Source organism: Littorina saxatilis, linkage group LG1 (assembly GCF_037325665.1).
Source record: "Littorina saxatilis isolate snail1 linkage group LG1, US_GU_Lsax_2.0, whole genome shotgun sequence".
Lineage (NCBI taxonomy): Eukaryota > Metazoa > Mollusca > Gastropoda > Littorinimorpha > Littorinidae > Littorina > Littorina saxatilis.
Window position 1 is genome coordinate 46,338,103 of NC_090245.1, and position 13,984 is coordinate 46,352,086.

Genomic DNA, 13,984 nt, shown 5'->3' on the forward strand with positions numbered 1-13,984 from the left:
ATTTTGCAGCCGAGCTTCATGACGCGCGCGTAAAAGAGGAATCCCCGGGAGTTTCCATTGCTTGAGAAAATTATATAAAAATGAAAATGTGACGAAACGCGAAAATGTGGCAGTTTGTCGGTAGGCTTGATATTTATCACTCGTGTAACCGAGTGCCGTAACACGTGACTACGATCACTTCGGGAGGCGAAGTGCAATCAAACAGGATTGAAAATGTTAGGGCTAATTTCTTAGCCCTATAAAAACTGTTATGCAAACCCGAAGGTTTCCATGAACATACAGACAATCGGAAATCACCAGACCCCATCACAAACAGAATTCCACAATCCACCGGTGTTGACTTAAAGGCCAACAACTCGGGTGCAGAGTCTGCTGTGAAAGGAGCGGTAGCCTCCCCTGTCACAATCGCCCCCGTTTGAATAAACTTCGTCCCGAAGTTCCGAACCGGGGGACCACTGTCCATCCCAAGTTCGCAGAATGGGAACAGCACGAAAATGTTCAGTGATCATATTATGCCATTACCTGAACATATCATGCCGAGTCCCATCCCTGCTCGCAAGCGCCAGATGAAACCGAGTGCCGTAACACTACGATCACCTCGGGAGGCGAAGTGCAATCAAACAGGATTGAAAATGTTAGGGCTAATTTCTTAGCCCTATAAAAACTGTTATGCAAACCCGAAGGTTTCCATGAACATACAGACAATCAGAAATCACCAGACCCCATCACAAACAGAATTCCACAATCCACCGGTGTTGACTTAAAGGCCAACAACTCGGGTGCAGAGTCTGCTGTGAAAGGAGCGGTAGCCTCCCCTGTCGTACTCGTATCATAGGAGTATTTGAAGTGTCTTCCACAAGCAGCGAAAGTGCAGAAATGGCTATTGTGACCCATTTGACCAGACAGTACTGGCCAACCAGACAGTACTGTTATGTACGCACACAATCATGAACTCTCTCTCTCTCTCTCTCTCTCTCTCTCTCTCTCTCTCTCTCTCTCTCTCTCTCTCTCTCTCTCTCTCTCTCTCTCTCTTCTATATATATATACGACTTGTGTCTGTGTGTCTGTGTGTCTGTGTGTGAGTTCGCGATGCACGGCCAAAGTTCTCGATGGATCTGCTTCAAATTTGGTGGGCATATTCAGGTAGACCCGGGACAGGACACAACCTGGTCGATATTTCAACACGTGCTCTCACGATTTTGGTTCCACCTCAGCTATTTTGGTTCCACCTCAGCTACCCGGGCCCCCATACCGACACACCAAAGCCAAAGTTCTCGGTGGATCTTTTTCAAATTTGGACACCGTATTCAGCTACACCCCGGACACAATATCATCGATGAGATATTTCAACACGTGCTCTCAGCGCGCAGCGCTGACGCGATTTTGGTTTTTGTGTTCATTTCACCATTATAAGTAACTCTTCCTTATCTTCTCATCTTCTCCAGGTTTTCAGCGTTTACCTCCCTTCCTTCGTATGGTGCACTATAGTATGAGTGGGGTGTCTTCGGATATTCCCGGCGTTCTGTTACTATTTTTAGAAGGTCACCGCAGTGTCCAGAACGTAAATTGGACCCGTAAATTATCCTCACTGTAAAAGTGCAAAGGTCGAATCAATTTATAGCCACGCGAAAAATACACTGTCATCTATCTCTCTATAGATACGGCTTCTCTGTGTTTGTGTGTGTGTGTGTGTGTGTGTGTGTGTGTGTGTGTGTGTCTCTCTCTATGTGAGCAACACCTGGGGATTGTTCAGTTCTGTTTGTGATGTGGTCTGGCGGCTTTTGTGTATTTGTATGTTGAAAGCGGACAAACACTCAAGTCCTTAATGGCTCAAAACCGTAGGACTTTTAATATTAATTTTAACGTATTTGTATGTACTGGCCTTCCTTTGAAAAGCCATAACAGTTCAAAAGGGCTTACAGATAAGCTATAAATTGCTCAATCCTGTTTGAGTGGAGTTCGCCTCCAAAGGTGATTAACACGGTTACATTCGTCAACAAGGATGGGACTCGATATGGTCAGGAATGGCATTATGGCCACTGAATCATTTTCGTGCAGTTCCCATTCCACGAATCTGGGAGGGACCTAAGCTTGGCGGGTCCATTGTTCGGACCCGGCGAAGCCGGCGTACGGCTCTAAATACTTCTTCCCGGCGAAGCCGGCTACCCGGCGAAGTGGGTATTCATTCTAGTTCTCTATATGTCGCTCGCTCTCTCTCCCTCTCTCTCACTTTCTCTCAAAACAAACTATGACATAAGACACTATTATAGTACTTAATAAACCAATGGCATGACCTCTTGCTACCGACAAACTAAAAACATAACAAAACAAGTCGCGTAAGGCGAAAACACAACATTTAGTCAAGTAGCTGTCGAACTCACAGAATGAAACTGAACGCAATGCAACGCAGCAAGACCGTATACTCGCAGCATCGTCAGTCCACTGCTCACGGCAAAGGCAGTGAAATTGACAAGAAGAGCGGGGTAGTAGTTGCGCTGAGAATGATAGCACGCTTTTCTGTACCTCTCTTTGTTTTAACTTTCTGAGCGTGTTTTTAATCCAAACATATCATATCTATATGTTTTTGGAATCAGGAACCGACAAGGAATAAGATGAAAGTGTTTTTAAATTGATTTCGACAAATTAATTTTGATCATCATTTTTATATATTTAATTTTCAGAGCTTGTTTTTAATCCAAATATAACATATGTATATGTTTTTGGAATCAGCAAATGATGGAGAATAAGATGAACGTAAATTGGGAGCGTTTTATAAAAAAAACATTGTTTTTACAATTTTCAGATTTTTAATGACCAAAGTCATTAATTAATTTTTAAGCCACCAAGCTGAAATGCAATACCGAAGTCCGGGCTTTGTCGAACATTACTTGACCAAAATTTCAACCAATTTGGTTGAAAAATGAGGGCGTGACAGTGCCGCCTCAACTTTCACGAAAAGCCGGATATGACGTCATCAAAGACATTTATCAAAAAAATGAAAAACACGTCTGGGGATATCATACCCAGGAACTCTCATGTCAAATTTCATAAAGATCGGTCCAGTAGTTTAGTCTGAATCGCTCTACACACACACACAGACAGACAGACAGACACACACACACACACACACACATACACCACGACCCTCGTCTCGATTCCCCCCTCTACGTTAAAACATTTAGTCAAAACTTGACTAAATGTAAAAAGTGAAACTTCCTTCAAGGAATTCTACATGCTGTTTCTCTTGGAAACAAGTAAATAATTCTGTGATAATATTCATCATTGTTTGATTTTCATAATGCATTTTGAAATGTCTTTTTAATTTTTTGACATGTTAATTATATAAATTGTATTGTAATTAACTTAACTTCTATTTCTTCTTGTTATTAATCGAGTTACCCTCAATGGGCGAGGGCCGGATGAAAAAAAGCATGTAGGGGAAAGTCGCTAAACCTGGAAAAGTTAAGGAGAAACAGCCGTACCGGACAAACAAATGGATATTGCAAAGCGTTCTTTATATTGTCACATACTAGACTCTATCAGTAAATAAACGAACCACATAAAATAAAATAAAAGTCACGCAACTCATCAGACTGATCATAATAAAAAATGTCTGCATTTGTTCCAGGTTAGACGCATGGGTGTGTAAAGTGGAACATTGTGTTGTCAAACTCGGAACACATACAAACACACCCTGACTCTCTTTCTAGCTCTGTCTGTGTCTCACACACACACATATACACCCACACACTCTCATTCACACACAAACAAGCACACATTGCCACACACACAAGATAAATAAATACGTCATAACATTTTGATTAAGCCATTTTATGTAAATGTCTTTTTTTCAACATCATATTTTGATTTTTTCCAAGGAAATAACAAATCGGATAACAATATAAGCCTTAAATGTAAAAAAAAAAAAAAAAATAAAATAAGGGCTAGGTCTAAAAAGGACTGAAAAACAAAACCTTAAGAAAAAAGATAGGCAAAGAACCGATTTCGCAGAATGTCCTTTGTCTTCTACTGTCAGCGCAGTCATCGTGTGATTACTGTCTGCACTTCTGGCACTATAACATATCCTTAGGGGAGTTGGTGCCACACATGAAGCAGTACCACGAAATTTCGCAGCTTCATTTTTACCCCTCTTCTGTTGACAAATAGATATACAAGGGCTACCTGCCCAATTGACTAAATGTAAAAATCATTACGCATAAAGTCTCAAAGCAAATAACAAAGAACAGATTCAAGAACTGATTTTGCAGACACACAAAAATGGCTAAGGCCAAAAAAAAAATAGTCTGTTTACGGTAACCCGACCGACCCTATTTTTTTTCGCGCGACCCTAGACTTTTTTTGGCATTTGGGGAAGAAAAAAAAGAAGAAAAAAAATAGAAGCAAAATAACGTAAAAATATGGTTTTTGGAAGAAAAAAAAAATAAATAAATAAAAATCCCGACCTACCGATCCTATTTTTTTGGTCTATGTTACCGTAAACAGACTATATTTTTTTGGCCTAAGTACAGATTTCGAAGTCCTTTTGTCCGCTGCTGTCAGCGCAGTCCTCGTGTGACCACTGTGTGCACCTCTGGCACTGTATCATGTTCTCAGGGGAGTTGGTGCCACACATGAAGCAGTACCAAGTGCTTTCCCCCGGGATAGAACGCATCGTCGAGAATGTTCTCCTTTTTCCCCTCTGATCAGAAGATATTCCCCTCTTGTTTCTCTGAGCAGAAGATTTTGTAGCTTCATTCTTTCCTCTTTTCTGTTGACCTGCACGCCTTTTTGCAAGTGAAATCTCCAGCTTTTGCTTGTAAGGAGAAGATTGTTTTTTTCGTGATGATCTCTTCGACGAGCTTGTGGTTGTGCGTTGCAGGACATCAGCAGCAGGTAAGCTTACATTTGCTGCTGACACCAAGCAATCATAATAACCAGAATCTCCATGTCCAGTGTACAAAACAACGATGGGGGTGACGTTGGCAAATTTATTTCAGCTTCAAGAATGCTATTGATTAGTTCTTGTTCTATCTCTGGTGTTAATGTAGAAGGTCTTCCTGTGAACTTTACTTCTTCTTTTGCAAATTTGTTTGTTTCGTTCTAAATGACTTTTAAGAGTTGTGACAGTAACACCATATGCTCTTGATGCGCACCCCAAACCCATATCTCCGTTTTTCACTGCCGACAAAGCGCAGCCCATTTCTTCTGGTAACCACCGCCGTTCGGGTCTCATAATACTGTCAAACAAATCAATCAATCATTCAATAAAACTTATAGAAAGAAAAAACACAACAAAACCGAAAAGAGAATTGAATACGTGAATAAAACAGCAGTGTTCTTTTTATTGTTTGATGAGGGTAAGATGGAACAGAATGCGGCAAAGCTGGAACACTGTTCCATGTTTGCCTCTCTTATGTGTTCCATCATTGCCGCATGGCACCTGCATGGATTTCGCGTTTTTCTGTTGGATACACGTGACGTTTCAAATATTTTTTTCCGTTCAAGTTATTGCAAATCTATGAAGGTTTATCACAGCAATCAACACTTTACGTGAACGTATATAGATAAAGAGTAATAATACGAATTGTAGACGGTAGAAATAAGAAGAAGAAGGAAGAAAAGTTTAAAAAACGTACCATTTTTTGGGTTTTGCCGCGGTAGTCATTTTTTTTTGCTGGAATAATATCAAGGAATGTCACTAGACATTTCTGCAAAACAATTGTTCATGAATTGTTCCCCGTTGATCGCATATTGAGGTGTTCCAAGTTGGCCGACTGTTCCGGGATTGGCGACTTTCCCTTATACATTGCTTATTCTGTTACCCTCGATAAATAAATAAAGTTCAAAGTTCAAAAGTTCTCTCTCCGGCTGTATCTGTCTCTCTCTGTCTCTCTGTTTCTCTCTCTCTCTCTTTCTGTTTCTCTCTCTCTCTCTCTCTTATTTTCTTCCCTTTGTTCGTGAAACATTCAAAGCGCATTCGACGCAGTTTGTCGGTAGCAAGAGGTCATCATTGGTTTATTAAGTACTATAATAGTACCCAATATTGACGGACTGTGTTATGATATCTTCTGCTATGGTCTGTTGAGACAGTGATATCAAAATCTCGACCTACGGTGATAACGATCAGACAAACGTATGATATAGTTTTGATATCAAACACAACGATGCAATTATGTCATAATTTTGTCTGATTGTTATCATCACAGTTTCTACCGGCACGGTTGGCCTAGTGGTACGGCGTCCGCCCCGTGATCGGGAGGTCGTGGGTTCGAACCCCGGCCGGGTCATACCTAAGACTTTAAAATTGGCGTCTGGCATTATGGGGTTAGTGCTAGGACTGGTTGGTCCGGTGTCAGAATAATGTGACTGGGTGAGACATGAAGCCTGTGCTGCGACTTCTGTCTTGTGTGTGGCGCACGTTATAGGTCCAATTCATTCTTCTTACTCGGCGTGACGTTATCAAATGGATCGGCTAGCTTTAGCCCTAAGGGGCACAACTCCGCTCATACTCTCTTCGCGCCGCCATATTGGATGCCGTCTTTGTTAGTTTTCTTCATTGCACTCTTGTTCTTTTTGCGTATTTCACTGTGTATGCAGACAAAATGAAGAAAACTGTGCATGCATGAGTCCAAAGGGGATCTGCCTTTTTAACACAACAGCACAACATAAAAAGTAAAGCAACATTATTATATTCATTTATTTATTCTTTATCTCAAATTACCATGCAGACAGTGCACCAAAATTCACAAGATAAAGCTCTCAAGACAGGCAAATGAGGTACAATGCAGCTCAGGTAACTACTGCAAAGTATAATTTTCAAAGCATCCTATCACAGTGTTCACTCTAAAGGCACAACCGATGGACAATTGTTGATTAGCGCACTGCACACAGCAAAAAATAACCAGTTATAATCGTCTTCTCCGCTCAGTAACTTCCTTCCAGTTGTCACCCTGATGGTAAACAACTTTAGGGATCCTAAAGTGTGCCTGCTGACTGCAGTTTTTGGCCACACAACGTGTCATTTTCACTTTTGTCGAGTCGCCACCCAACGCTCAAGCACTGTCAGAGATCGTGCAAGGCATCCAACATGGCGGCGGATGACCAATTCCAGAGAGTTACGACCCGTGATTCTCATACCGCGCGCGCCGAGTAGAAATGCTGTTGATAACTTGAGTTTCTGCAATGGGCCTATACGTCAAAGCAGCACCGCCCTGATATGGCCCTTCGTGGTCGGCTGGGCGTTAAGCAAACAAACAAACAAACAAAAAATCACAGTTTCTTGTATCTTGGTATCTGAAATCATAATTATATCATAATTGCATCGTTGTGTTTGATATCAAAACTATATCATACGTTTGTCTGATCGTTATCACCGTAGTGTCTGATATTTCATTATAAACTAAGCAAAACAAATATTGCGAAAAATTTCGCACCCCAATTACAGCATTTTTTCCTGTGTCATTTCGAATTCATTCAAACTTTCTATGCCATTTTTTAAGGCCGTTCATTTGAATATCTGGCACCCCTTTCCGATCAAAGATGTTTTTAACAGGGACGTGACCGCCGCTCAAATTAGGGTACCCCCAAAATCGACGTGACAAAACGGAAGGGACTGGTCAATGAAAAATCGACAAAATATCATAATGGGGAAAAATTGGCACATTTTACACACGAGGAGAAAGTCGAATCAATTCTGTATCCAGAACATATTTTGTTTAGCTGGCTTGCGTATTTCTTGTGCTATGCAATTCCTACTGATGCAGGTGTCTATCGCATGAGGGATCAAAACTGAACGGGAGGTTTTGCGGCAATTGTAAGGGGCGCCATGACAAAAAGCACTGTATTTCAGCAACGACGGGGTAGACTGCTTGAAAAACTTGCTGTATATTATGTCAACATATTGGACGTACTTCGCGTAAAATGTTGGATTGTAGTAGGCATTTGTTCAGATGTTATGCTATGTTCTGGGGAAAGTTTTAAAAACCCGTCATAGGATTGTTCACTTGCGTCCAAAATATTCACGACTTCGCATTTCTACAGACAAATCATTGATACAAACACTGTCTGATTGTGAACATAATAGTGTCTTTTATCATAATTATGTCTGATTTGTATCATCATAGTGTCTGATATCATAATTGTGTGTGATTATTTTCATGATAGCGTCTGATATATCATAATTTTGTCTGACTGTGCCATGTCCTTTTCAGTCCCGGAGTCTGTCACTCAGAAATCTTCAGGGGGATCGGCATGGACAACCAACAGGCTGAAGTGGTGAGAAGATCTTGGCACTTTTTAAAATTATTCTTTTATTATTATACTCAGAAGCGGTTTTTTTTCACTCACATACACACACCCACACACCCACACACACACACACAACCACACACACACACACACACACACACACACACACACACACATACACATACACAAACACACGCAGACAAACACAAGATAAGCCTTCATACCCACATAAAAGCACTCGCTCCCTTCCCTCCCTTCACGCACTCACGCACAACTTCAAGCAAACATGAACACTGACGCGCATTACATAAAAGTGTCGAAACACGTGTCTGGTCTTGGTGGTAAAACAATGGTCCTCCTCTGGACTAGAATTGTGTCTACAATACGCCCCCTCCTGTGAATAATAATAATAATAATTTTAAATCACTTTTGTATAGCGCATGTCCCGATTCACAGCTCCAAGCGCTTTACAATTTCAATAAACAGCTCACACACACACACACACACACACACACACACACACACACACACACACACACACACACACACACACACACACACACTGTGAAGGGATATTTCACTCGTATCTCTCTTTTGCACTGCTAAGAATTTTTGTTTTATAATCTTGGAAGAAATTATCTGCTGTCTTTTAGTTGTTTCTTTCACCACTTTGATCTTTTATACATGTATATATTGATTTCTTTGTTGTTAAAATGTATGGAGAAGTCTGGTAACCAGTTACTCCAGTAAAGCCAAGTATGGTAATGTCCCAAGTTCAAGGAAGCAGCCAAATTGCAGCTTCCTAAACTTTGCAGACAAAGAGAACTGATGCAGTGTGTTGAAAATAAGACAAAACGTAATGAAAAGCAATAATTTTGACTTTGACATTCGATCGGAAAATCGCATTTGTACCTCATTGTAATATTCAAGGAACATAACTTACATTGCAGAATGTTGACGGAGAGATTTTGTTTGGGACAATGTTCTTGAATGTTACACTCCATTTAAGTTGCTGCTGTTGTGTTTTTGGCTCACGTAAGTGTAGCTTATGCGATCATAACTTTGTCTGTCTGTGCGTGCGTGCGTGCGTATGTGCGTGCGTGCGTGTGTATGTCTGTGGTAGAAACTCTAACATTTGAAGACGTCACATTACATTGACGTCACATTATGACGTAAGAGGGTTAGACGTCACGCGAAGGAAGTACTGAAAGTCTTGGTCATTATTATTTTGAGCGGGCCGAGACTAGTTGGCAGTCGTGTCCCTGTAAGTAGGCTACATGCAGACAGACAGATCTAGATCTAGTGTCTCGCTTTCTTGCACAGTTTCACCTATGCTCTTTCTGTGTGTGTGTGTGTGTGTGTGTGTGTGTGTGTGTGTGTGTGTGTGTGTGTGTGTGTGTGTGTGTGTGTGTGTGTGTGTGTGTGTGTGTATGTGTGACGGAGTGATTGAGTTTGTGTCACTGTTTGTCGATTTCTTACGTGAGCCTTGATGGCTTCGCCTCTTGTTTACCTTTAGATTGTTCATCATTTGATTCATTCCAGTTCCTCGAGAGTATTGCGAAGACCTATCCTGTTCCGCGAACGGGCGAACCGGAAGACGTCGCTCGCGCAATCGCATTCCTGGCTTCGGACAAAAGCTCCTTCATCACAGGAGAGCTGTTGGTGGTGGATGGAGGGGGAAGATACGCTAAGGGGGAAATCAAATTTTAACTATCTGTTATTAAGACACAGTCCTTCCCGTGGCTCACCATCTCAGATATGACCAGGCTTTTCCATACGTTAAGGCCATTCCTAAAATTGTAAGCTTACCAAAAATTAGCAGCCTGAGTTCTTTCTGTGAAGAGCTTTTTATTTTATTTATTAATTATTTCCTAATTAAAACACACACACACACACACACACACACACGCGCGCGCGCACGCACACACGCACGCACGCACGCACACAGACACACAGACACACACACACACACACACACACACACACACACACACATCCGCATGTTGACACTCGTGTCACTTACAAACCACACAATTTTCACTGCGCACAGAAAATAGCCAGGGCGCTGTATGTGTTCAAGTGGAAGGAGTTAAAGTAGAAGAATGTTCTTGTTCTAGCTGAAGGATGCTCTTGTTCTAATTGAAGGATGTTCTTGTTCTAATTGAAGAATGTTCTTGTTCTAGCTGAAGGATGCTCTTGTTCTAATTGAAGAATGTTCTTGTTCTAGTTGAAGGATGTTCTTGTTCTAGTTGAAGGATGTTCTTTCCAGGATGAAGGATGTTTTTGTCCAGGATGAAGGATGCTCTTGTCCTAGTTGAAGGATGCTCTTGTCCAGGATGAAGGATGCTCTTGTCCATGTTGAAGGATGCTCTTGTCCAGGATGAAGGATGCTTTGTTCCAGTTGAAGAATGCTCTTGTCCTAGTTGAAGGATGCCCTTGTTCTAGTTCAAGGATGCCCTTGTTTCAGTTGAAGGATATTCTAGATGAAGGATGTTCTTGTTCTAGTTGAAGGATGCCCTTGTTCTAGTTGAAGGATGTTCTAGATGAAGGATGTTCTTGTTCTAGTTGAAGGATGCCCTTGTTCTAGTTGAAGGATGTTCTAGATGAAGAATGTTCTTGTTCTAGTTGAAGGATGCCCTTGTTCTAGTTGAAGGATGTTCTAGTTGAAGGATGCCCTTGTTCTAGTTGAAGGATGCCCTTGTTCTAGTTGAAGGATGTTCTAGATGAAGGATGCCCTTGTTCCAGTTGAAGGATGTTCTTGTTCTAGTTGAAGGATGCCCTTGTTCTAGTTGAAGGATGCCCTTGTTCCAGTTGAAGGATGTTCTAGTTGAAGGATGTTCTTGTTCTAGTTGAAGGATGTTCTTGTTCTAGTTGAAGGATGCCCTTGTTCCTGTTGAAGGATGTTCTAGATGAAGGATCTTCTTGTTCTAGTTGAAGGATGCCCTTGTTCTAGTTGACGGATGTTCTAGTTGAAGGATGTTCTTGTTCTAGTTGAAGGATGTTCTTGTTCTAGTTGAAGGATGTTCTAGTTGAAGGATGTTCTTGTTCTAGTTGAAGGATGTTCTAGTTGAAGGATGTTCTAGTTGAAGGATGCCCTTGTTCCTGTTGAAGGATGTTCTAGATGAAGGATCTTCTTGTTCTAGTTGAAGGATGCCCTTGTTCTAGTTGAAGGATGTTCTAGTTGAAGGATGTTCTTGTTCTAGTTGAAGGATGTTCTTGTTGTAGTTGAAGGATGCCCTTGTTCTAGTTGAAGGATGTTCTAGTTGAAGGATGTTCTTGTTCTAGTTGAAGGATGCTCTTGTTCAAGCTGAAGAATGTCCTTTTTTTCTTGAAGGATGGTTTTGTTCAAGTTGAAGGATGTTCATTTCCCATGTAAAGGCATATTAAGATGTATGGTGGCTGACACGATGAGTGAGGCGAGAAAGAATGTACATGTATGTACCTTCAAGCTATGTGCCAGGCCCCTTTCTCTTGTTTCTTCAATTGTGTATGCCAAGTCGTATCAGTTGCACTATATCATTTTTGACTTTTCTTTCTTCTCAACGCCCGTTGTAACTCTCTCTCTCTCTCTCTCTCTCTCTCTCTCTCTCTCTCTCTCTCTCTCTCTCTCTCTCTCTCTCCCTCTCTCTCTCTCTCTCGCTCTCTCTCTATGTCTCTCTGTCTCTCTCTCTCTTTCTCTCTCTCCACCCTCTCTCTCTCTCTCTCTTGACTTTTCTTCCTTCTCAACGCCCTTTGTAACTGTCTCTCTCTTACTGTCTCTCTCTCTCTCTCTCTCTCTCTCTCTCTCTCTCTCTCTCTCTCTCTCTCTCTCTCTCTCTTCCTCTGAAGACAAGGCTAAGTTATAATAAAGGTACCCTTATGCATAAAATTATTCATGGATGTGTACCTCAAACCATATTTTCCAAATTCACGTTAAAAACTTCACGCCAATTGATGAGACTGAACATGCCTCTGCCTAGGATTGACCTATTCAAATCTAGTTTAGTCTATTCAGGTAGCAGTCTCTGGAACACTCTTCCGACAATCCTACGGCAAACTAGCAGCACAAACGTTTTTAAGACCAGATATAGGCCTATGTCTTATCTCATGAAGTATAAATAAACATCTGTTGTCGCTAGAATGGTTGTTAAAACCAACAACCGGTGCTTTTTAACAATGTATTATTATTTTTATATACAGTATAGACCGGATGTATAAAACACCGGATGTATGAAAGTCTGGATGTGTGAAAGGGGTAGGCAGGGTCCCGGCAGAAGCTACTCTTTGTTATTACTTAGAATTTTCCGGTTGTATGAAAATCGGATGTATAAAAGTCCGGTTGTATGAAAGCAAATCTCTGGTCCCGAGCAGCACAAATGCGTTGTTGCAAGACCGGTTGTAAGAAAACGAAAGTAGACCCAAGTCACCAAAGCGTTGTAAGAGTAATTTCCCTTCCATAGCGACTCGAACTTGCAAAATGGCGGACCGCAAAGCGAAAGCTACAGGCAAACGTAAAGTGTTGACATTGTCTGGGCGCCTTAAAATCAGTTGTTATCTTTTTATGTTTTTTTTTATGTTGTTGTATTTTATGTTGTTGTATTTTATTTTGTTGTATTTTATGTTGTTGTTTTTATGTTCTTGTTGTTGTTGTTGTTGTTGTTGATTTTATCCATTAAACTGATTTTATGTTTAACTCCATTAATAATCTGTTTTGTTTGTCTATTCAGTCATTTTAGCCTGTTATAAATGTGTCATGACTGAAGAGCCATAATAGCCCAGGAAGGCATTTTTTTGTACAATTAGAACCAGAGGCATTGGTCGTGGGTGTGACTCAGTTTTTACATTTAGTCAAGTTTTGACTAAATGTTTTAACGTAGAGGGGGGAATCGAGACGAGGGTCGTGGTGTATGTGCGTGTGTGTGTGTGTGTGTGTCTCTGTGTGTGTGTAGAGCGATTCAGACTAAACTACTGGACCGATCTTTATGAAATTTGACAGGAGAGTTTCTGGGTATGATATCCTCAGACGTTTTTTTCATTTTTTTGATAAATGTCTTTGATGACGTCATATCCGGCTTTTCGTGAAAGTTGAGGCGGCACTGTCACGCCCTCATTTTTCAACCAAATTGGTTGAAATTTTCGTCGGGTAATGTTCGACGAAGCCCGGACTTCGGTATTGCATTTCAGCTTGGTGGCTTAACAATTAATTAATGACTTTGGTCATTAAAAATCTGAAAATTGTAAAAAAAATATGTTTTTTATAAAACGATCCAAATTTACGTTTATCTTATTCTCCATAATTTGCTGATTCCAAAAACATACAAATATGTTATGTTCGGATTAAAAAGAAGCTCTGAAAATTAAATATATAAAAATTATTATCAAAATTAAATTTTCCAAATCAATTTAAAAACACTTTCATCTTATTCCTTGTCGGTTTCTGATTCCAAAAACATATAGATATGATATGTTTGCATTAAAAACACGCTCAGAAAGTTAAAACGAAGAGAGGTACAGAAAAGCGTGCTATCCTTCCCAGCGCAACTACTACCCCGCTCTTCTTGTCAATTTCACTGCCTATGCCGTGAGCGGTGAACTGACGATGCTACGAGTATACGGTCTTGCTGCGTTGCATTGCGTTCAGTTTCATTCTGTGAGTTCGACAGCTACTTGACTAAATGTTGTATTTTCGCCTTACGCGACTTGTTTTTTATGTTGTTGTTGTTGTTGTTTTAATCCATTAAACTGGTTTTAAGTTTAA

General features: G+C 40.8%; 1 protein-coding gene across 2 annotated transcripts in view; it reads left to right on the forward strand.

The window, feature by feature from the left end:
* LOC138971417 (2,5-dichloro-2,5-cyclohexadiene-1,4-diol dehydrogenase LinX-like) overlaps positions 1-13,984 on the forward strand; it is a 33,147-nt gene extending 19,163 nt beyond the window's left edge. For both annotated transcript variants that reach the window (XM_070344153.1, XM_070344148.1), the window contains 2 exons: positions 8,211-8,274; positions 9,790-13,984. In XM_070344153.1, coding sequence (XP_070200254.1) covers positions 8,211-8,274; positions 9,790-9,957 — 232 coding nt within the window. In that variant the 3' untranslated portion in view covers positions 9,958-13,984. The remainder of the gene's footprint in view (positions 1-8,210; positions 8,275-9,789) is intronic.